This window comes from Anolis sagrei, chromosome X, assembly GCF_037176765.1.
Source record: "Anolis sagrei isolate rAnoSag1 chromosome X, rAnoSag1.mat, whole genome shotgun sequence".
Taxonomy (NCBI): Eukaryota; Metazoa; Chordata; class Lepidosauria; order Squamata; family Dactyloidae; genus Anolis; species Anolis sagrei.
Window position 1 is genome coordinate 100,161,532 of NC_090034.1, and position 22,051 is coordinate 100,183,582.

Below are 22,051 nucleotides of genomic sequence, written 5' to 3' on the forward strand. Positions count from 1 at the left end.
TTTTTAATTCTGGGAGTTGTAGTTCACCAATGTCAAAAAGGAAGAAAAGGACAGGTGGAGAGATCTTCAGCCTTCTTTGCCAAAAGAGTTCCTAAGACCATCAGAAATATGTGTTTTCTGATGGTCTTTGGCGACCCCTCTAAAACCCCCTTGTGACCTACTTAGGGGTCCTGACTCCCAGGTTGAGGAACAATGCCCTAGAGTTGTGATTGTGTTTTGGATGAATTCTGTTTGAAACTGATTTAATTTATATTTGATGGAAGAGGGAGCTTGCTTGGTGGCTTGAGCGATGGACAGCAACATAAACCCACTGGATGACCTTGAATAGGTCACACTTTCTCAGCCTCAGACGAGGGGCATGTCAAGCTTCTTCTGAACCAATCTTTTCAAGGAAACCCCATGATGGGTTTGCTTCAGGGTCGCCATAAGGCAGAAGCACATGCTTCAGAGTCACCGTAAGTCAGAAATGCGTGGAAGACACACAACAACAAGGGAAGTCCACTGCCTCCTTGCCCTCCAAAGAGCATGACATATTTACCTTTGGAGATGACACAATGTGTGGATGTCCTGGGCGCAATAGGGAAAAGGAACTCCCAAATCCCCCCTTACAAAGAAGTCCTTAGATGTGCAATTCTGGCCTTGTGGGGATTAGACCCCCATCCCGCTATCTTCTTTTTCTCTTTCCACCAACAACCCCCCCAACCCCAAAAACCTCCATACTGTGGAGGAGATCCCAGCCCCAATAGCCTGGAGGCACATTAAAAATGCAGGGAAGTTGCTATAGGCAAATGAACGAGTCGACTGCATTAGCGGCGCTTGGGAAAAAACGAGAAAGTTGTGCGGAGGTGGAGGGGGGAGGTCGTGCGGGGAGATTGGGGGGCCGGTGCAAAAGGCGACCGCGTCTCCTTCATTACCAGCAAACTGTCAGGGACAATTATTTTCCAAGCGCCCGACCCTTTTCTTCCAAACTCATGAATGTTGCAAGGAGAGAAGCGCTTGCAAGGAAGGGAAAGGAAGAAAGGTGGCTTGGGATGGAGGGGACGGAAAACAAGCAGAGGAAGGATTTATTGCCTATAATCACCCATTCCTTTCTCCTTCAAGTAAGGCTTAGCATTGAAAGTAGCACCAAGTGAAAGAAACGTCACTTCCTATAGTATCCTGTTGGTCCTGGGATTTTGCACCCAGGCATTCCACCAGACACACGCTGGAAATATTAACTAACCATGGTAGCTTAAGGAACAGCCACATTTGTAGGCAGAATGCCATTCAAATAAAAACAAAGTCTTATAACGACAGTGTAGGCCCCTTCTACACTGCAATTATAGCCCAGGATCTGATCCCAGGCTATCTGTTTTGAACTGGATTATATGCGTCTCCACTGCCATATAATCTGGGATAAGAAGATAACTGGGATCAGATCCTGGGATATAAGGATAGCGGAGAAGGAGCCTAAGTCTAACAAATGAGGAAACTATTTATACAGACACTCTTTTGAACACAGCATATGTTCATCAATGATAGATAGATAGATAGATAGATAGATAGATAGATAGATAGAGCTGGGACGCTTAGACCTGGGTGGTGGCCAACATATATTCATCAATATACATGGCTTATTGGCCTATGCATTTTGACTAACCCTGTATTATTATTATTATTATTATTATTATTATTATTATTATGTTTATGTTAATGGTTATGTTTATTTATATCCCACTTTTTCTCTCCACAAAGGGAACACAAAACAGCTTATATTAAAAGCATTCCAATACAATAGATAGACAGACAGACAGACAGACAGACAGATAGATAGATAGAGGGATAGAGAGATAGAGTTGGGACCCTTAAACCTTGGTGATTGCCAACATATATTCATCAGTGATAGATATAGATAGATAGATAGATAGATAGATAGACAGACATTACCATTAAACCTTGGTGGTTTATCAATGATATTATTATTATTATTATTATTATTATTATTATTATATTAATGCTTATGTTTATTTATATCCCACTTTTTCTCTCCACAAAGGGAACACAAAGCAGCTTATATTAAAAGCATTCCAATACAATAGATAGATAGATAGATAGATAGATAATCCTTAAATCTTGGTGGTTACCAACATATGTTCTTAGATGATAGATGGATGGATGGATGGATGGATGGATGGATAGATAGATAGATAGATAGATAGACAGACAGACAGACAGACAGACAGACAGACAGAGCTGGGACACTTAAACCTCGGTTATTGCCAACATATATTCATCAATGATAGAGAGAGAGGGGGGGACCCTTAAACCTTGGTGGTTACCAACTTATGTTCATAGATGATAGAGATAGATAGATAGATAGATAGATAGATAGATAGCCCTTACATCTTGGTGGTTACCAACATATGTCCATAGATGATATAGATAGATAGATAGATAGATAGATAGATAGATAGATAGATAGATAGATCCATTAAACCTTGATGGTTACCAACTTATGTTCATAGAGATAGATAGTTAGATAGATAGATAGATAGATAGATAGATAGATAGATAGATAGACAGACAGACAGACAGACAGACAGACAGATAGATGACCCTTAAATGTTGGTGGTTACCAATATATGTCCATAGATGATAGATAGATAGATAGATAGATAGATAGATAGATAGATAGATAGATATTGCTGGGACCCTTAAACCTTGGTGGTTGCCAATGTACATCAATAATAGAGGGACGGGTGGGTGGAAGGATAACTAGATAGCTAAATAAATGAATGGATGGATGTAGGACCCTTAAACCTAGGTGGTTGTTATCATATGTGGTCTTAATATTGTTCTCTTGGAGACCAGGCTTGAATCCCTGCTGGGCACACTCTCTCAGCCCTTCTGAATAAATCTTGCCAATAAAATCTTGCAATGGGATTGGTTTGGACAGAATAAATAGGTGCCTTACCTTTCCCTTGAAACATTTTGTAGCTCAGTGGCCTTTCTTTGGGCCCTTCCCCACAACCATATAACCCAGAATATCAAGGCAGATAATCCACAGCATCTGCTTTGAACTGGATAAATCCACGTTCCCATATAATCCGGTTCAATGTGGATTTTATGCAACTGTGTGGAAGGGGCCTTTGAATCAACAAACTTTACTTATCCCATACAAGCACTGATCTGAAAACAATGCCAGCTTCGTAGAATCCCTCTCAGTAGGCTAGCGAGAGTAGACAGAATTGTCTAAAGTGCTGATAATGATGAGCAACGAATTAATTCCCCAAGAGTTGACCCTGCAAATGTGAAGAGCAGGTTGCGTATGGTATTTCGACCATTTCTACTGCATCCACCAACGCAAACATCTATCTTGACTAAACAGTGGCCTACCTGGTCAGAGAGGCTGGCACAAGACCCACCGAAATCTTCCAGATCGGACTTGGAGCCGCCGTCTCGGTCATCAATGACCAGGTCGATGGGCATCTTCCCCTTGAGGCAGGTGATGTAGCGGTGGCAGAAGTTGTCACAGAGGTCATGTACCTGTTGCCAGTTCACAAAGGGGCACAAGTTAAAACAACAACAACAACACCACAATATCTTAGGATTTCAGCAAGCTAGAGTTGCTGAAGGATTGTGGGGAGAAAATTATTATTATTATTATTATTATTATTATTATTATTATTATTTTCTCCCCAAAATCCTTCAGCCAAGGGATCTGGCAAGGGATCTGGATAACTGTAAAGGGGGGAAAAACACACTTCCAAATATGGGGCATATCTGGCCATCATAATTATATCACTTTAATACCATTTAAAATGCTATGGTAATTTAAAGTCAGGCAATAGTGCTATAATTGCATCGTGTGGAAAGGCCTCCAAGTGATCAAGAAAACATTGATGATCATTTTGCCCCCAAAGGGAAGCATTCCCCATATACTCTTCCCTTTCTGACTTTCTACTTGGAATCATACAGCCTGCGATCTCCTTTTTTTCTATTTGATTCTTCCAGCCGTAAGACATTGCGGGCGTCGAGAAATAAGAAATAACAGGAGATATAAAACGTTGGTTCCTCTCCCGTATATCAGAGTTTGTTTCAAACCTTTGCCTGCAGCGTTGAGATCCAGAAAGTTGCCTTTCTCTCTCTCTCTCTCTCTTTTTTTTAATTGGACACCTGAGATTCTCTAGATTCGAAAACTTCAAATCTCAGAATATTTTTTTTGGTTTGCCTGGGGGAGGCCATGGTGCCGGTTCTCTACACTCTTTTGAGTCTCTAGGAAAACAGTTGTAGTGGGACAGGGCTTGACCTAGTTTGGAGCTGCTTGGAAAAGATGGAAAGAGATGAATGGTTTCTTTATTGGGGGGGGGGGGGTGTCTTGGGTGGGGATGTCCTTCCGAGAAGCGGAGTCCAGAAGCTGGGGTTTAAAATCCTTTATCCTGGGAAAGAGGAAAAGGGGGATGAAGATCAGAAGAAGGCAGAGCCTTGGACTGGAGAGCCCTCTTCTGAACTCCATCCACCTTTTCCTCCTTCCCCAGGATAAAGGATTTCAACCCCAGCTTCTGGACTCCGCTGCTGCCCAGCAGGGGCCCTCTGTGCGAATCAAAGGGTTAATTATCACATTAACGAGGGATTTATCAGGTTACAAACACAGGGTTTTATTGTACGGGTAACGAGCTCATTACTCCGGCAAAAAGGGGGACTCAGGTCTGACCTTCTCCATAGAAGCTGGTGGGCTTGGCGGATGTGGCCCGGGTCAAACTGGCACCTCTGTTTAGGGGAATTGAAGGGGGGGGGGGGGAGAAAGAGTCCCTTTTCCTACCCCTCACTTTTTCCCCAAAGCTTAGGGGAGTTAATCTGGGTACAACAAATCCCAGCATGCCCAGCAAAGGATTGTCAGAGTCCTTGTTTTGTGCCTTTTTTTTCTGATTTATGGAAAGCCTGTCACAGGGTTTACTTGGAAAGATTTGTTCACAAGGGTTTCATCATTGCCTTCGTCTGAGGCTGAGAGAGTGCAACTCTAAGGTCATCCAACAGATTTCCATTGCCTTTCTCTGGAGCTGAGAGAGTTCAAAATTCATCTAATGGGTTTCCATTGCCTTCCTCTGGAGCTGAGAGAGTGCAACTCTAAGGGCATCCAAATGGTTGCCATTGCCTTCTTCTGAGGTAGAGAAAGTGCAACTTTAAGTTCATAAAACTGGTTGCCATTGCCTTCCTCTGAGGCAGAGAGCGCCTCTAAGGGCATCCAATGGGTTTCCATTCCCTTCCTCTGAACCTGAGAGAATGCAACTCTAAGGTCTTCCAATGGGTTGCCATTGCCTTCCTCTTGAGGCTGAGAGAGTGCAACTCTAAAGACATCCAATGGGTTTCCATTGCCTTCCTCTGGGGCTGAGAGAGTGCAACTCTAAGCTCATCCAACAGGTTGCTATTGCCTTCCTCTTGAGGCAGAGAGAGTGCAACTCTAAGGTGATCCAACAGGTTGCCATTGCCTTCCTCTTGAGACTGAGAGAGTGCAACTCTAAAGACATCCAATGGGTTTCCATTGCCTTCCTCTGGAGCTGAGAGAGTGCAACTCTAAGGTCATCCAACAGATTGCCATTGCCTTCCTCTTGAGACTGAGAGAGTGCAACTCTAAAGACACCCAATGGGTTTCCACTGCCTTCCTCTGGGGCTGAGAGAGTGCAACTCTAAGGTCATCCAACAGGTTGCCATTGCCTTCTTCTGAGGTTGAGAAAGTGCAACTTTACGTTCATAAAACTGGTTGCCATTGCCTTCCTCTGAGGCAGAGAGAGCACCACTAAGGGCATCCAATGGGTTTCCATTTCCTTCCTCTGAATCTGAGAGAGTGCAACTCTAAGGTCATACAATGGGTTGCCATTGCCTTCCTCTTGAGGCTGAGAGAGTGCAACTCTAAGGTGATCCAACAGGTTGCCATTGCCTTCCTCTGGAACTGAGAGAATGCAACTTTGAAGTCATCCAATTAGTTGCCATTGCTTTCCTCTGCAGCTGAGAGAGTGTAATTCTAAGGTCATCCAATTGGTTTCCATTGCCTTCCTCTGCAGCTGAGAGAGTGCAACTCTAAAGTCATCCAATGGGTGGCCATTGCCTTCCTCGGAGGCTGAAAGAGTACAACTCTAAGGTCATCTAATGGGTTGTCATTGCTTTCCTCAAGGGCTGAGATAGTGCAACTCTAAGGGCATCCAATTGGTTTCCATTGCCTTCCTCTGGGGCTGAGAGAGTGCAACTCTAAGGTCATCCAATGGGTTTCCACTGCCTTCCTCTTAGGGTGAGAAAGTGTGATCGAGGTCATATAATTGGCTTCCACTATCTTCCTCTAAAGCTGAGAGAGTGTGATTTACCTAAGGACATCCAATGGATTTCCATAGCCTACCTCTGTTGTTTTATCCGCACTATATAATGCAGTTGACAACAATTTTAATGTCCACAATTCAATGCTGTGGAATTATAGGAGTTGTGATTTTGCAAAGTCTTTGCCTTCTCTGCCAAAGAGCACTGCAGGCTCATCAGACTACAGTCCTAGGATTCCATAGCAGTGAACAACGGTACCCAAAGTGGTGTCAAACTGCAGTGCAGTGGCATCCTAAGATTTCATGGTCCCACAAATCCTAGTGATGGTCCTGGTAAAGACTATGGAACCACGCAAAGTACTGGGCTCTGAGTCTATTTTTACAACGTCTCCTTTCCCCTTTCCCCACTTGCTCCCATATGAGGAGATACTTCAAAATTGGACCCAGCTGTTTCTGTCCAAGTGAGAAAGGGAAATTATTTGCAACGACTTTTATTCTTGGCTGGAGGATAGTTTGGGTCTTGTTTGGTTTTGAATTCTATTGTTGGGGTTTCTCCCAGGAGGAGACTCTGGATTGTCTCTTTCCTTTTCCAAGGACCACCTCAGGCTTTAATGAAGTTCGCGCCGAAAAAATGTCTGGGACGAAGCATTAGTCAACCTCAAATAGTGTGGCCAGAGAAACCGAGTTTGCTTTTGGGGAAACAAAAATGCAAGTTTCTGTCCCTCATGGTTGCAAAAATAGGAGTGAAAGTTGTGTGAGTGATCCCTGAAGTATGGGAATTGATAGGACTTGACAGTCTAGTTGTCAGCCGAAGAGAAAATATGTTCTGGGTTAAAGACCAAACTTCGAAAAACTTATCAAAGATGCAAAATCTATTATAAGGAATACGATTTAGCATGTGTTGTCGAAGGCTTTCATAGCTGGAATCACTGGGTTGCTGTGAGTTTTCTGGGCTGTGTGGTCATGTTCCAGAAGCATTCTCTCCTGACGTTTCACCCACACCTATGGCAGGCATCCTCAGAGGTTGAGGGGTCTGTTGGAAACTAGGCAAGTGATGTTTGTATATCTGTGGAATGTCCAGGGTGGGAGAAAGAACTCTTGTCTGCTGGAGGCAAGTGTGAATGTTGCAGTTGGCCACCTTTATTAGAAATGAATGGCCTTGCAGCTTCACAGACTGGCTGCTTTAGCATGTTAGATAGGACTTTGCAAAACAAGACCAGAGTTGAAAGAGCAAAGATAAATCTTAGCGATGCGAGAAAATCTACAAAAGCCATGCAGTTGTCAAGGCATGTTTGCAATTTGAGACACATTTGCATTTGTTCATTCATTCAGTCGTCTCCGACTCTTCGTGACCTCATGGACCAGCCCATGCCAGAGCTCCCTGTCGGCCGTCACCACTCCCAGCTCCTTCAAGGTCAGTCCAGTCACTTCAAGGATGCCATCCATCCATCTTGCCCTTGGTCGGCCCCTCTTTCTTTTGCCTTCCACTTTCCCCAGCATCATTCCCTTCTCTAGGCTTTGCTGTCTCCTCATGATGTGGCCAAAGTACTTCAACTTTGTCTCTAGTCTCCTTCCCTCCAATGAGCAGTCCGGCTTTATTTCCTGGAGGATGGACTGGTTGGATCTTCTCGCTGTCCAAGGCACTCTCAGCACTTTCCTCCAGCACCACACTTCAAAAGCATCTTCCTTCGTTCAGCCTTCCCTAAGGTCCAGCTCTCACATCCATACAATCTCACATTTGTACATTCTGCACAAAATTCACACTTTCTTTTTTTGCATTGGGAAAAGCGCATTTTCCATCATGAAAAAGGAAAGATTGTTATTATCTGAAATACTTTCCTTTCCCACTGAGAAAGGACCTCTATTCTTTCTATCACACTATGTAACATTATTTTTGTTCCTGGGTTTTTTTTTCCGTGTCAGGAGCGATTTCAGAAACTGCAAGTCGCTTCTGGTGTGAGAGAATTGGCCGTCCACAAGGACATTGCCCAGAGGACGCCTGGATGTTTTGATGCTTTACCATCCTTATGGGAGGCTTCGCTCATGTCCCTGCATGGAGAGCTGGAGCTGACAGAGGGAGCTCATCCGCGCTCTCCCCGGATTCGAACCTGCGACCTGTCAGTCTTCAGTCCTGCTGGCACATGGGTTTAACCCGTTGCGCCACCGGAGGCTCCTGGGTTATAAATGTCATTTGCTAATTGTATTGTCGAAGGCTTTCATGGCTGGAATCACTGGGTTGTTGTGAGTTTTCCGGACTGTTATGGCCATGTATGGCATCCTCAAAGGTTGTGAGGTCTGTTGGAAACTAGGCAAGTGAGGTTTCTATATCTGTGACCTCACAACCTCTGAGGATGTCTGCCATAGATGCAGAAGAAACGTCAGAAGAGAATGCTTCTGGAACATGGCCATACAGCCCAGAAAACTCACAACAACCCATTTCCTGGTTGGTTCTATCATAAAAACATGAGAAAAGTTTATTGAAGTTCCAAAACGTTGTTTTTGCGAGAGGGACATCCTGCTATAGCAAATATTGCTATAGTTTTTCAATGAATATCTTATTGAGTCTCAACCAATTCAACATAGTTTGTGGCAGACACAAAAAAAGAAGTTTCTGGAGTAGAACAACTATTTTCAAATTAAGTGCCACACAATTAAACAAGAATAACACTTTCAAAGCAGAAACAGGAAAAAAATTCAAATGTTTTTACAGAGTGTTATCTGCTTCTGCAGAATAGCAAAGGTGGATTTCTGGGGGGCAAAATGCTGTTTTCCAAGCAAATCAACCAATGCAAGTTTTGTGCAGAACAAATCCCAAAATGCAGTTTTCTTTCTGCAAAGAAAACACTTTCCAAAGAAAACAACCGTAAGCAGATTTTGTTTAAAAAATTAATCCAGAATGGTTTATTTCCAATTTTAGTTTTACATTTGGCCTTCCCATAGTTTTAATTGTATGTTGTCTTATTGATAATGTTGTATGTTATTGTCCATGTTCTTTATTTTTAATTGCTTGTATTGTTGTGATTACTGCTTGTATTGTTGTGTTTGGGCTTGGCCTCATGTAAGCCACACCGAGTCCCTTGGGGAGATGGTAGCGGGGTACAAATAAAGTGTTATTATTATTATTATTATTATTATTATTATTTATTAATAATAATAATAATAATTATTATTATTATTATTATTATTCTCATCCCAAGATCCTTCTCAACAATTGAAAAACATGGGCATCCTTGAATATTTTAAAATGTTCTTTCTTTTGGATTGCTGTGAGTTTTCTGGGCTGTATGACCATATCCCAGAAGCATTCTCTCCTGACATTTTGCCCACATCTATGGCAGGCATCCTCAGAGGTTGTGGTGTCCACGACATGCGAGTGTGGAGGAGAGCAAACCACAGACCACCTACTACAATGTGGTCTGAGATCTGCCATGTGCACAATGGAGGACCTTCTCACAGCAACACCAGAGGCACTCCAAGTGGCAAGCTTCTGGTCAAAGGACATTTAGTATGATGCCAAGTTTTTAGAATCACAGAATCATAGAAACAAAGAGTTGGAAGAGACCTCGTGGGCCATCCAGTCCAACCCCATTCTGCCAAGAAGCAGGAATATTGCATTCAAATCACCCCTGACAGATGGCCAACCAGCCTCTGTTTAAAAGCTTCCAAAGGAGCCTCCACCACACTCCGGGGCAGAGAGTTCCACTACTGAACAGCTCTCACAGTCAGGAAGTTCTTCCTTATGTTCAGATGGAATCTCCTTTTTAAATTTCTTTGTGTTTTAAATACATTATAATTGTACCCTCAATTTGCTTCTGATACAGTAAAGCTATACACATAATATCTATCTATCTATCTATCTATCTATCTATCTATCTATCTATCTATCTTATCTATACACATAATAAAAGTGAAAATGTGTGGCCAACTTTGAATAATGGCAGGGTTTGGGAAGGATTGATCCACGATTCTGGGAAGTGTAGTTCACCCACATCCTTATGTGTTTTCCTATTGGGAGCATTCATAAAAAACAAAAGGAAAGGCTGGCTTTTTTCTAATGTTGTGTTATACTTTACCTAACTGATATTACCAAACTTCAAAAAACAAACAATGCCTTTCTCAAATAATCCGGGCACCCCCGGGTTCCCAAGCTAGTAAATCAATAAATAGTGATTTTTTTTTGTCGTGTCAGAAGCGACCTAAGAAACTGCAAGTCACTTCTGGTGTGAGAGAATTGGCCGTCTGCAAGGATGTTGCCCAGGGGACGCCCGGATGATTTGATGTTTTATCACCCTTGTGGGAGGCTTCTCTCATGTCCCCACATGAGGAGTTGGAGCTGATAGATGGAGCTCATCCGCCTCTCCCCAGATTCGAACCTGCGACCTGTTGGTCTTCAGTCCTGCCGGCACAGGGGTTTAACCCACTGTGCCACTGGGGACTCCTAATAAATAGTAATTAATAGAATTAATAGTAATAAATAGTGATGAAGGCAGAGGAAAGGGATCCAACGAAATCTGAAAGCAAACCTTTTCTAACTCCAGAAGGTGGAATCTCAGCACTTGGATGGCCTGGATCATCTGAAATTTGAAAAAAAAAAGAATTAAAATAAAAAGGTTGGTTGCCAAAGTCCTGATTGAGGGTTGTTGTCTTTTTTGTTGGAACATGCAAGAAATCCGTTACTGTAAAATAAGATGCATGAAGCTGATTGGTCGGGCTATGCCCGGGGAGATGGCTGAGCCTGGGACTTTTGGTTACTGTTACATTTCTCAGGCTTGAGCTATGCACATGCTTGGGGAGAAGCACAGAGAGAAGAAGAGAGAAGTAGAGAGAGACAGAGTTTGGGGTGTGCTCTCGCTTCATGAGCTGCTGAAGGAGTTTATCCACATGGACGAAGAAAGACCATTTGTAAATCAGAACAACAAATTTCCAATCATGTGATCAGTTGCGTTGACTCACATAATGTCATAAAAGGACGTGTGGGCTGATCACATGATTGGAAATTTGTTGTTCTGATTTACAAAGAATAAATTATTTATTCTTCACTAGCTGTAACCGCCACGTGTTGCTGTGACCAACCTCCCCTCCCTCTTTCTCTCCGCCTTTCTTTCTTTCCTTACTTCCCTTTTTTTCTTTGATTCTCTCCTTCCTTCCTTCCTTCTCTTCCTCTTCCCTTCCTCCCCCCCCCCCACTCTTTTCTTTCCCTTCCTCTTTCTCCCCATTCTTCCTTCTCCACCTAATTTTTGGGCTGCAACTCCCAGCGGTACTCCTGATCAATCTACCTACCTACCTGTCTACTTCTATCTAATCTATCTATCTATCTATCTATCTATCTATCTGTCTGTCTGTCTGTCTGTCTGTCTTGTCTATCTGGAGGATTGCTGGGAGTTGTTGTCCAGGAATAGGAAATTGGAAATACGCAGGGATTGGGATGCTCTCCAAGGAGAAGAAATCTTGCATCTTGGAAGCAATGCATTTGGATCATTCTCCTCTCCTAAAGGGCCTTGTCTAGGGGATGCTATGAACTGTAGTCCAGAAGAGAGTGTGGATGTGCTATTGTGTGTTTTGTTTGCCAGGGGGAGTCGTTTTTGCACGTGCACTGTAGTGTCTTTATGCTTTTTTGGATTTTTAAGTCCCTTCTGCTGTGTTTTTCAGTGTTTTCATGAGTGATGGTCACTTGTTGGCCTGATAGGTGTCATGTGTCCAATTTTGGTGTCAATTCGTCCAGTGGTTTTTGAGTTCTGTTAATCCCACAAACGGACATTACATTTTTATTTATATAGACTAGCCGTCCCCTGCTATGCATTGCTGTGGCCTAGTCTGTGTATATGTGTTTTGTGTGTGTGTATGTGTGTGTGTATGGTTGTGTATATGTGTGTTTGTGTATATATGTGTTTTTGCACATGCATTGTAATGCATTTTTTTATTTTTGGCTTTTTAAGTCCCGTCTGCTGTGTTTTTCAGTGTTTTTATGAGTGATGGTCACTTGTTGGCCTGTTAGGGGTATAGTGTCCAAATTTGGTGTAAATTCGTCCAGTGGTTTTTGAGTTATGTTAATCCCACAAACGAACATTACATTTTTATTTATATAGACTAGCCGTCCCCTGCCATGCGTTGCTGTGGCCTACCTTCCCTCCCTCTTTCTCTCCTTCTTTCCCTCCCTTCTTGCTCCCTCTTTCCTTCCTTCATTCCTTTTACTTTCCTTCTCTCTTTCCTTCCTTCATTCCTCCTTTTCTATTCCTTCATCTTTCTCTTCTTCCTTCTCTACCTCTTTCCATCCTTCCTTCTCTCTTTCCTTCTTTCCTTCCCTCCCTCTTTTTCTCATCTTTCCTGTCTTCCTTCGCTCCTTCTTTCCTTCCCTTATTTTCTTTCTTTCTCTCCGTCCTTCCTTCCTTCTCTACCTTTCCTTCCCTCCCCCTTCTTCCTTTCCTTCTGCTTTCTCTCCTTTCTTCCTTCTCTACCTCTTTCTTCTCTTCCTTCACTCTTTGCTTCCTTTTCTCTTTCCTTCTTCCTTCACTCCCTCTTTTCTTTCTTTCTTTCTTTCTTTCTTTCTTTCTTTCTTTCTCCCCTTCCTTCCCTCCCTCTTCCTTCTCTTTTTTCTGTTTTGTCATTTGGCTTTTTGTCATTTTGCTTTTTGGGATTTTTAAGTCCTTACCGCTGTTTTTTTTGGGGGGGGGGGCTATGAGTGATGGTCACTCGTTGGCCTGATAGGTGTCTTGTGACCAAATTTGGTGTCAGTTCATCCAGTGGTTTTTGAGTTCTGTTAATCCCACAAACGAGCATTACATTTTTATTTATATAGATTGTTCATCTGTGTGGCATATTTTCTTTCCCTGGCAAGGCAGTGTGTGGGCTTTTCGTTGTTGTTGTTGTGTCAGGAGTGACTAGAGAAACTGCAAATCGCTTCTGGTGTGAGAGAATTGGCTGTCTGCAAGAACATTGCCCAGGAGACGCCTGGATGAATTGATGTTTTTATCATCCTTGTGGGAGACTTCTCTCATGTCCCCGCATGAGGAGCTGGAGCTGATAGAGGGAGCTCATCCGCCTCTCCCCGGATTCGAACCTGCGACCTGTCGGTCTTCAGTCCTGCCGGCACAGGGGTTTAACCCACTGTGCCACCAGGGGCTCTAGTGTGTGGGCTGATCAAACGTGAACTACACGTGGTTTCTTTTATGCCACACTTTTCTCATTTGGATGAGAAACTTCAGGATTTTGGACAATCCTGAACCAACAAAGACTTCCTAAACTCTGTTTGGCCCCCATTGGCTGCCAGTTCCAGACCTGTGGGATAAAGCAACCCAAGGACATTGGGGAAAGTGAGGCACGTAGGTAGGAACAGGAGGAGAGTTACCAACAAAAGAGACAGAAAGACCTCCCCAGTCCCTTATGGAACAGAAAAGGATGTCAGATCCACAAGGAACACGGATATAGTACTTTATGTTTCCACTGGCAACAAAAGAGAGATCGGAAAACAAGAAGGCATCCTTACCAAATTATCCAGTTCAGGATTGGAAGAAAATAAGGGCTTTTCTGTCCTAACCTAAAAATAGAGATTTGGGGAGTGGGGAGGGAGGAAGAGAAGGAAAGAGACGGAGCGTTAGTAGGGGGCAAAACACGACAGAGGGAAGTCTGAGATGCGCATCGGTTGAAAAATCTGTTTCTCTCATTTTCCCAGAAACTGGAAAGTTAACAACAAAAAATGCGACTCCCTCCCTCTCTCGCTCTCTCGTCCCCGGAGAGATGCAGCTGGCAGGAGGATGTATATTTCACTTTCAAGAGTTTGCAACTTCCCCGCTTCTCCCCCTGGAAGCCCCCTCCGCTTTTCGAATTCCTCCGCATTCCTCCTTCCCTCCTCCCAAGGCCAGTTTTCCACCACATGGCTGTCTTTCCAGACAAAGTCCTGGTGCTAAGTGGTTGCAATGCACTGAACAGACCCAGTCGTCTTTCCAACATAAATCCCTCTCTTGTCAATGGTCCATGGATATATCCCAGGCATAGGCAAATGTTGGCCTTCCAGAAGTTTTGGACTTCAACTCCCACAATTCCTAACAGCCTCAGGCCCTTTCCTTTTCCCCCTCAGCCGCTTAAGCGGCTGAGGGGGAAAAGGAAGGGGCCTGAGGCTGTTAGGAATTGTGGGAGTTGAAGTCCAAAACACCTGGAGAGCCAAAGTTTGCCTATGCCTGGGATATCCTTTGGACTTTGATTTTGAGTCTACTTGTGGAGAGAAAGAGTGGGGTATAAATAAACATAAACATAAAAACATAATTTACCGAATAATAAAATAAGTTACGGAATAATAACATAAGTGTATTTATTTATTTGGAGCATTTCTATCCCGTCCTTCTCGCCTCCGAAGGACTCAGGACGGCTATCAACAGGCACCATTCGGTGCCAAACAATAAAACAAGGTTAATATACAATTAAACTTCATTAAAAACAATTATAGATACATTAAAACACTTTGCTGTTTCATGTCGTCTTCCAGATCAATCCACTGCCATCAGCTCTTGTCTCTCTCTTGTCAAAGCGACAATAAGAGCATCCCAGATTCTGAGAGCTAAAAAGTCCATTAAAACCATCTTGATCCCATAACCAGGGTTTGAGCTTCTTCCAGAAGGTCATAAGGGAGGAGGTAGATCTGATCTCATTAGGGAGAGAGTTCCACAGCCAAGGGGCCACCACCGAGCAGGCCCTGTCTCTCGTTCCCACCAATCATGACTGCGATGGGGGTGGGATCGAGAGCAGGGCCTCTCCAGATGATCTTAAGGTCTTTGGGGGTTTGTAGAGTGAGATACGTTTGGTCAGGTAAGCGGGGCTGGAACCATTTAAGGTTTTATAGGTCAAGCTACGAGAGAATAATAAAATAAGTTACGGAGTAATAAAATAATAAGTTACAGAATAATAAAATAGTAAGTTACGGAATAATAAACATTACAGAAAATGAAAATGTCAAACTACTCTGGGACTTCCCAATTCAGACGGACAGAGTTTTGAAGCACAAAACTCCTGACCTCACAATCGTGGGAAAAAACAAAGGATGGATCGTGGATGCTGCAATCCCAGGTGACAGCAGAATTGATGAGAAGAAACTGGAAAAGCTTACATGATATGAGAATTTAAAGATTGAACTGCAAAGACTCTGGCACAAGCCAGTCAAGGTGGTCCCAGTGGTGATCGGCACACTGGGTGCAGTGCCTCAAGACCTTGGCCTGCACTTAAAAATAATTGGCGCTGACAAAATTACCATCTGTCAGCTGCAAAAGGCTACCCTACTCGGATCTCCACTCATTATTTGCCAATACATCACACAATCCTAAACATTTGGGAAGGGTCCGATGTGTGATCGAATACAAAAGCCAGCAGAGTGATCTTGTTTGCTGTGTACTCATCTTGTTGTGTATCAAATAGATACTGTCTTGGTGTGAAGGTAAGCAGTCATGCAGGCCACATGATCTAGGACAGTGGTTCTCAACCTGGGGTCCCCAGATGTTTTTGGCCTTCAACTCCCAGAAATCTGGTAAATTGGATGGGATTTCTGGGAGTTATAGGCCAAAAACATCTGGGGACCCCAGGTTGAGAACCACTGATCTAGGAGGTGTCTACAGACAACTCAGGTTCTGCGGCTTTGAAATAGAGATGAACACTACTCCCCAGAGCCAGAGATGAAGGGGAAGCCGTTACCTTTATCTGTGTATCTGTGTTTCATTGTTTCATGGCATTGAATGTATATGCTGGAATCCGCCCTGAGTCCCCTCAGGGAGATAGGGCAGAATACAAATTAAGTGTTGTTGTTGTTGTTATCCCAAGTAAAACAGCATGGGTTTGATTGGAAGTTGTCTTTTGTTTTCCTGGAAAGGTCCGCCAAACTTCATTGCCTTAATATTATGGTAATTTGGGAAATTTCTGATTGGCCATTTCATATCTGGGTCAACAATGTAGGAGTATTTGGGGTGCATCTACACTGCAGAATTAATGCAGTTTGACACCATTTTAACTCGCACAGCTCAATGCTCTGGGAATTGTAATTTTACAATGTCTTCAGAGATCTCTACCAGACAGGTGTCTCATCAGACTACAACAACCCATGACTCCATAGCATTGAAGCGTAGCAGTTAAAGTGAAGTCAAACTGCAGCAGTTCTTCAGTGCGGATACACTTTTGGTGGTCCAAGTTTGCCAGATCATTTGAGGGGACCTTGTTCAAGCTTTGGTGAGACTCAAAAGCTATTGTTTCACTCAGAGGCCTCTCTTCCCCCATTCTGATTCCCTCCAGGCATACTAGATTGCAACTCCCATCATCCCCAGTCAGAATGTCAAAATGTTTGGACCAATACTGCCCTGATTTCTGTAAAATTAAAAGAAACAAAGAGACAGTGGGTTCCAAGGTCAGATTATGCACCAGACATGGGCAAACTTGGGCCCTCCAGGCATTTTGGACTACAACTCCCACAATTCCTAACAGCCTACCGGCTGTTAGGAATTGTGGGAGTTGTAGTCCAAAACGCCTGGAGGGCCAAGCCACGATTTGTTTCAAAATGAATTTGGCAATGCTCTGTATTACACGACACAAAGATATCTATATCCATATCCCAACCTGTGCAATCTGAATCGCTGAAGAAAGGGATTTTATCTCCATTCAATACGATCCGCGTCTCACAAATTTTAATACTCTGTACTCGGTCTTACTGCTTGAGTGATTTGATGGCCTCTAAGCCATAAATGTCACTCTGTTTGATCATCCTGGGGAGCATTTAAGGTTTAATAACTCCAAACATTATTCCTTCAAGACTCCAGAGTTTACATACAGGTATGTAGATCAAGATACTCGGCCGTGTGTGTGTGTGTGTGTGTGTGTGTGTGTGTCTTTCATTGCAGCCTCCATCCTAAACGCTCGGGTCCAGAAGTGTTTTTGGATTTTGGAAAATATCCCTATTTGTGTATACATGCACAATAAGGAGATGGTTTGGAGACGGGATCCATCTAACTACTCAATGACTCAATGCTATAGAATCCTGGGATTTGTAGTTCAAAACAAACTACAAATGCTGTTCCTGTGATTCCACTGCACTGAATCATGGTAGTTAAAGTGACATCAAAATGCATTAATGCTACAGTGGAGCTGCACTCCATAATAAGAGCAGTAGGTGCCCTTGTTTTTAATCAGTCTTTTAAGAGCTATTAAAGGTGTGGGATTCAGCACTTTGGACAGCGCCTTTAAAGTTCAGAAGATATCAGTTGCCACTGTTAGGGACTAGATTACACACAGAGGTGCATCTATCTACCTTGCTGAGTTAATGCAGTTTGATGCCACTTTCACTGCCATGGCTCAAGTCTTTCTTGCATGGCAGAAGGGGGTTGGACTGAATGGCCCCTGGGGTTGCTCCTATAACTATTATTATTTATTTGATACACAACAAGATTGGTACAAACCAAACAAGATCACTATGTATTCGATCACACGTCAGACACTTCCCAAGTGCCTAGGACTGTGTGATGGATTGACAAATAAGGTGTGCAGACTCGAGTAGGATGGCCTTTCGCAGCCAACACATCGTAATTTTGTCAGTGCTGATTGTTTTTAAGTGCAAGCCAAGGTCTTGAGGCACTACACCCAGTGGGGCCACCTTTACTGGTCTATGCCAGATTCTTTGCAATTCTTTGCAATTAAATGATGATGAAGACGATTATTGTTATTATTGTTATTATTATTAGGCTGGGTGGCCATCTGTTGGCAGTGCTTTGATTGTGCTTTTCCTGCATGGCAGAAGGGGGTTGGACTAGATGCCCCCTGGGGTTGCTCCTATTATTATTATTACTATTATTATTACAAAGGCTGGGTGGCCATCTGTTGGGGGTGCTTTGATTGTACTTTTCCTGCATGGCAGAAGGGGGTTGGGCTGGATGGCCCCTGGGGTTGCTCCTATTATTATTATTATTATTATTATTATTATTATTATTACTATTACAAAGGCTGAGTGGCCATCTATTGGGGGTGCTTTGATTGTGCTTCTCTTGCATGGCAGAAGGGGCTTGGACTGGATGGCCCCTGGGGTTGCTGTTGCTGTTATTGTTGTTACTACAAAGTCTGGATGGCCATCTGTTGGGGTGCTTTGATTGTGCTTTTCCTGCATGGCAGAAGGGGGTTGGATTGGATGGCCCCTGGGGTTCCTCCTATTACTATTATTATGTTTATTATTATTACAAAAGCTGGCTGGCCATCTATTGGGGGTGCTTTGATTGTGCTTCTCCTGCATGTCTGCGGGGAGGGGGGGGGGTTGGACTGAATAGCCCCTAGGGTTGCTGCTGTTGTTGTTGTTACTACAAAAGCTGGATGGCCATCTGTTGGGGGTGCTTTGATTGTGCTTTTCCTGCGTGGTAGAAGAGGGTTGGACTGGATGGCCCCTGGGGTTGCTCCTATTACTATTATTATTGTTGTTGTTGTTATTTCATCTATTGGGGGTGCTTTGATTGTGCTTCTCCTGCATGTCAGGGGAGGGGGGTTGGACTGAATAGCCCGTAGGGTTGCTGTTGTTGTTGTTGTTTTTACAAAGGCTGGGTGGCCATCTGTTGGGGCTGTTTTAAGTGTGCTTCTCCTGCATTACAGAGCGTTGTTGAACTGAATGGGCCCTGGGGTCTTCCAGTGAAACACTGTTAGGTTTTTATTGGTCAAAAAAATTTGCACATGCCATACACACACATATACATTTTGTATATACATTTTATATATAATATAATATATAAACATTTCTTGGGGCTCCATGAGAAACTTTTGCTCTGCTGAAAAAGTCTGTGAACCCCTGCTCTAGAGAAAAATACAATCTCCTGATGACAAGAATCATAGAATCAAAGAGTTGGAAGAGACCTCATGGGCCATCCAGTCCAACCCCCTGCCAAGAAGCAGGAATGTTGCATTCAAATCACCACTGACAGATGGCCATTCAGCCTCTGTTTAAAAGCTTCCAAAGAAGGAGCCTCCACCACACTCCGGGGCAGAGAGTTCCACTGCTGAACGACTTTTACAGTCAGGAAGTTCTTCCTCGTGAATAGTTATCCACTACTATGGACCCAACTCCTGGTTCTATCAAGAGACCAAAGTCTTAATCAAAATACTTTGATAAAGTGTTCTTCTTGGGAGGCTTTTATGCAGAGTCTGGAAGGCCATCTGTCAGGAGGACTTTGATTGTATTTTCCTGCATGGTAGAATGGGGTTGGATGGGATAGCCTTTGGGGGGTCTCTTCCAACTCTACGATTCTATGATTTTATGACTCTTAAGGCCAAATAAATTTGGATTGACTCTACTAATGTATTTATAAGTTGTGAGTTTGATAAGTATGAGAGGTCAGGTGGCTTAGCAAAGCGTATTGTTGAGTGACCGAGAAGATTCACTTCTTATTCAACCCCCAAGCGTTCCTCAATGGTGAAATCCTCCACCTCCCTTGGTCCGTTCTCCCAAAACCAACCTGTTTGGCAAAGACGGCAATGTCTTCGTTGAAGGAATCCGAGGAACAGACGTCTCCTCCTGGATAGGAGCCAGAGGTATCCCTGGGAGAGCAGGTTGCCAGTTCACATTTCTCAAAGACCAGGGCCAGCAGCGGAAACAGGGGGTGCCTGCCGCAGGAGAGAAAAAGGCTGAGCAAATGGCACAAATGCAAACATAGCAGCTTGGTAGAGAAACCAGGGAAACTAGGAGCTAGAGCAAGGAACAGGACCTTGGCCTGATGAGTTTTTCCATTTCTCAACCTCTCATACCATCAGAACCGACTGATACTTAAGGATTCCTGTTTGTTGGTGATCGCAGGTCATTCAAAATAAAGGAAAATTATTGAACAAAGACACAGCATTGACTAATGCAGCATTTCTCAACCTGGGGGTCAGGATACCTGGTGGGGTCTTGAGGGGGGTTGTCAGAGGGGTCACCAAAGACCATCAGAAAGCACTGTATATTTTGTTTGGTCATAGGGGTTCTGTGTTCAAAGTTTGGCCCTATTCTATCCTTAGTGGGGCCCAGAATGCTCTTTGATTGAAGGTGAATTATACATCCCAGCAGCTACAACTCCAAAATGTCAAGGTCTATTTTCCCCAAACTCCAACAGTGTTCACATTTTGGCATATTGAGTATTCAACCGAAGTTTGGTCCAGATCCATCATTGTATGAGTCCACAGTTCTCTCTAGATGTAGGTGAACTACAACTCCAAAACTCAAGGCCAGTGCCCACCAAAACCTTCCAGTATTTTGTATTGGTCATGGGAGTTCTGTATGCCAAGTTTGGTTCAATTTGGGCGTATCAGGTATTTGTGCCAAATTTGGTCCCTCTATAGTCGTTTGGGTTCACAGTGCTCCCTGGAAGTAGGTGAAGTACATCTTCCTTAAGTCTATTTTCCCCAACTCCACCAGTGTTCACATTTGGGCATATTGAGTATTCATACCAAGTTTAGTCCAGATCCATCATTGTATGAGTCCACAGTTCTCTAGATATAGGTGAACTACAACTCCAAAACTCAAGGTCAATGCCCATCAAACCCTTCCAGTATTTTCTCTCAGTCATGAGAGTTCTGTGTGCCAAGTTTGGTTCAATTACATCATTGGTGGAGTTCAGAATGCTCTTTGATTGGAGGTGAACTATAAATCCCAGCAACTACAAATCCCAAATGACAAAATCAATCCCTGCTCAACCCCACCAGTATTCAAATTTGGGCGTATCGGGTATTTGTGCCAAATTTGATCCAGTGAATGAAAATACATCCTGCATGTCAGATATTTACATAACAATTCATAACAGTAGCAAAAATACAATTATGAAGGAACAACAAAAATAATTTTATTGTTGGGGGTCACCACAGCATGAGGAACTGTATTAAGAGGTCACAGCATCCGGAAGGTTGAGAACCACTGGATTAGTGTTTGATTTCAAGAATCCAACAAGTCTGTGGATACAGAGAAAAGGACACATTTGGGACTATTTGGTGTCCGTTCATTGGATTGGCTTACAAAGAAACATCCTCTCACATTTCTAAGCTGGCACGGGCAAACTTTGGCTCTCCGCGTGTTTTGGACTTCAACTCCCACAATTCTAAACAGTTGAGGGACAAAAAGGAAAGGGCATGGGGCTGTTAGGAATTGTGGGAGTTGAAGTCCAAAGCACCTAGAGGGCCCAAGTTTGCCGTGCCTGCTCTAAAGGATCACCTAAATCAAAATGTTGTGACCAGAACAGTCTAAATGCGGATTTTACACACAGAGCACCGGGATTGTGGCGCAGCTGGCTGCATTAAGATCACTCTGACCAAAAGGTCATGAGTTCGAAGCCAGCCCAGGTTGGAGTGGGTTTCCAACCAATTGTGTGTAGCCTGTTGTCGACCTTTGCAACCCGAAAGACAGTTACATCTGTCAAGTAGGAAAATTAGGTACCACCTTAAAGTGTGGGCAGGCTAAATTAACTGATTTATGAGGCCATAAAGAAGACTCCAGCAAAAGCATTCCAGCGGGGAAGTATGTGGGGAATGCGGAAGTGCTTCATCAGCGTCGCAGATGGACGATGAAAGCGACAGCTCCCCCGGCAGGCAGAAAATTAGTTTTATGGGTAGGAAATTAGTTTTTTGAGGAGGCTGGTAAAAGACATAAACAGCAATGGCACTATAATGTTGTTGTTGTTGTTGCTGCTGCTGCTGCTATCACTACTACTACTACTACTATGGCGGACATGAGAGAAGCCTCCTCGCAGGACTGCAAGACATCCGGGCATCCCTGGGCAACGTCTTCATAAACGTCTGAT

General features: G+C 43.5%; 1 protein-coding gene across 1 annotated transcript in view; it reads right to left on the reverse strand.

The window, feature by feature from the left end:
• Positions 1 to 22,051, reverse strand: part of LOC137094949 (homeobox protein meis3-like) — a 79,587-nt gene that overhangs the window by 32,369 nt on the left and 25,167 nt on the right. The window contains exons 3-6 of the mRNA XM_067460961.1: positions 19,742 to 19,889; positions 13,771 to 13,821; positions 10,811 to 10,861; positions 3,376 to 3,525 (exon numbers count right to left, since the gene is read on the reverse strand). Coding sequence (XP_067317062.1) covers positions 3,376 to 3,525; positions 10,811 to 10,861; positions 13,771 to 13,821; positions 19,742 to 19,889 — 400 coding nt within the window. The remainder of the gene's footprint in view (positions 1 to 3,375; positions 3,526 to 10,810; positions 10,862 to 13,770; positions 13,822 to 19,741; positions 19,890 to 22,051) is intronic.